The 487-nt window shown below is 70.4% G+C and overlaps 2 protein-coding genes across 2 annotated transcripts in view; one reads left to right on the forward strand and one right to left on the reverse strand.

Moving 5' to 3' along the window:
* Positions 1-487, reverse strand: part of LIMD2 (LIM domain containing 2) — a 36826-nt gene that overhangs the window by 29119 nt on the left and 7220 nt on the right. The gene's annotated exons all lie outside the window — the stretch shown is intronic.
* The window catches only part of RNF113A (ring finger protein 113A), a 17764-nt gene continuing 17302 nt past the window's right edge, over positions 26-487 (forward strand). Inside the window, exon 1 of the mRNA XM_019523607.1 lies at positions 26-158. Within this exon, the coding sequence (XP_019379152.1) occupies positions 59-158 (100 nt within the window). The 5' untranslated portion in view covers positions 26-58. The remainder of the gene's footprint in view (positions 159-487) is intronic.

A 487-nucleotide genomic window follows, 5' to 3' on the forward strand; every position in this document is an offset into this window, starting at 1 on the left:
GGGGGCGCTGCAGCGGTGGCCGCTTCCGCCAGCCCGTCTCTTCGACCCGGCGAGGAAGATGGCGGACGAGGCTCCGGTCTGCAGCTTCGTGTTCCGGCGGCGCGGGCCAGCGGCCGGCAGGGGGCGGCGCAAGCGGCCGGGCAGCGACCAGGAGGCTGGTGAGGGGCCGAGGCCGGGACCACTCCGCCAGGGGAGCGGGCCGTACCACTGCCTGCGCCGGGCTCTGGCTGCGGGCCCACCCCGGGAGCAGGGTATTCGGACTGTCCCACTGCAGATGGGGGGTTCCTCAGCTGTGCCATTATCATGGGCGGTGCGGACCAGACCATCTCCACCGAGGGGTGGTGCGTTCTGGGCTGTGCCATTGCCACTGGGGAGGGGATTCTGGGCTGTACCATTGTCCCCGGGGCCGTCCTCGCTTGAAGACAGGTGGTTCTGGGACATCCCTTTCTCACTGTGGGGGGGTCTGGACTGAGCCACTGAGCGCAGG

Source organism: Gavialis gangeticus, unplaced genomic scaffold (genome assembly GCF_001723915.1).
Source record: "Gavialis gangeticus isolate Ggan-Ray unplaced genomic scaffold, GavGan_comp1, whole genome shotgun sequence".
In the NCBI taxonomy this organism is placed as follows: domain Eukaryota; kingdom Metazoa; phylum Chordata; order Crocodylia; family Gavialidae; genus Gavialis; species Gavialis gangeticus.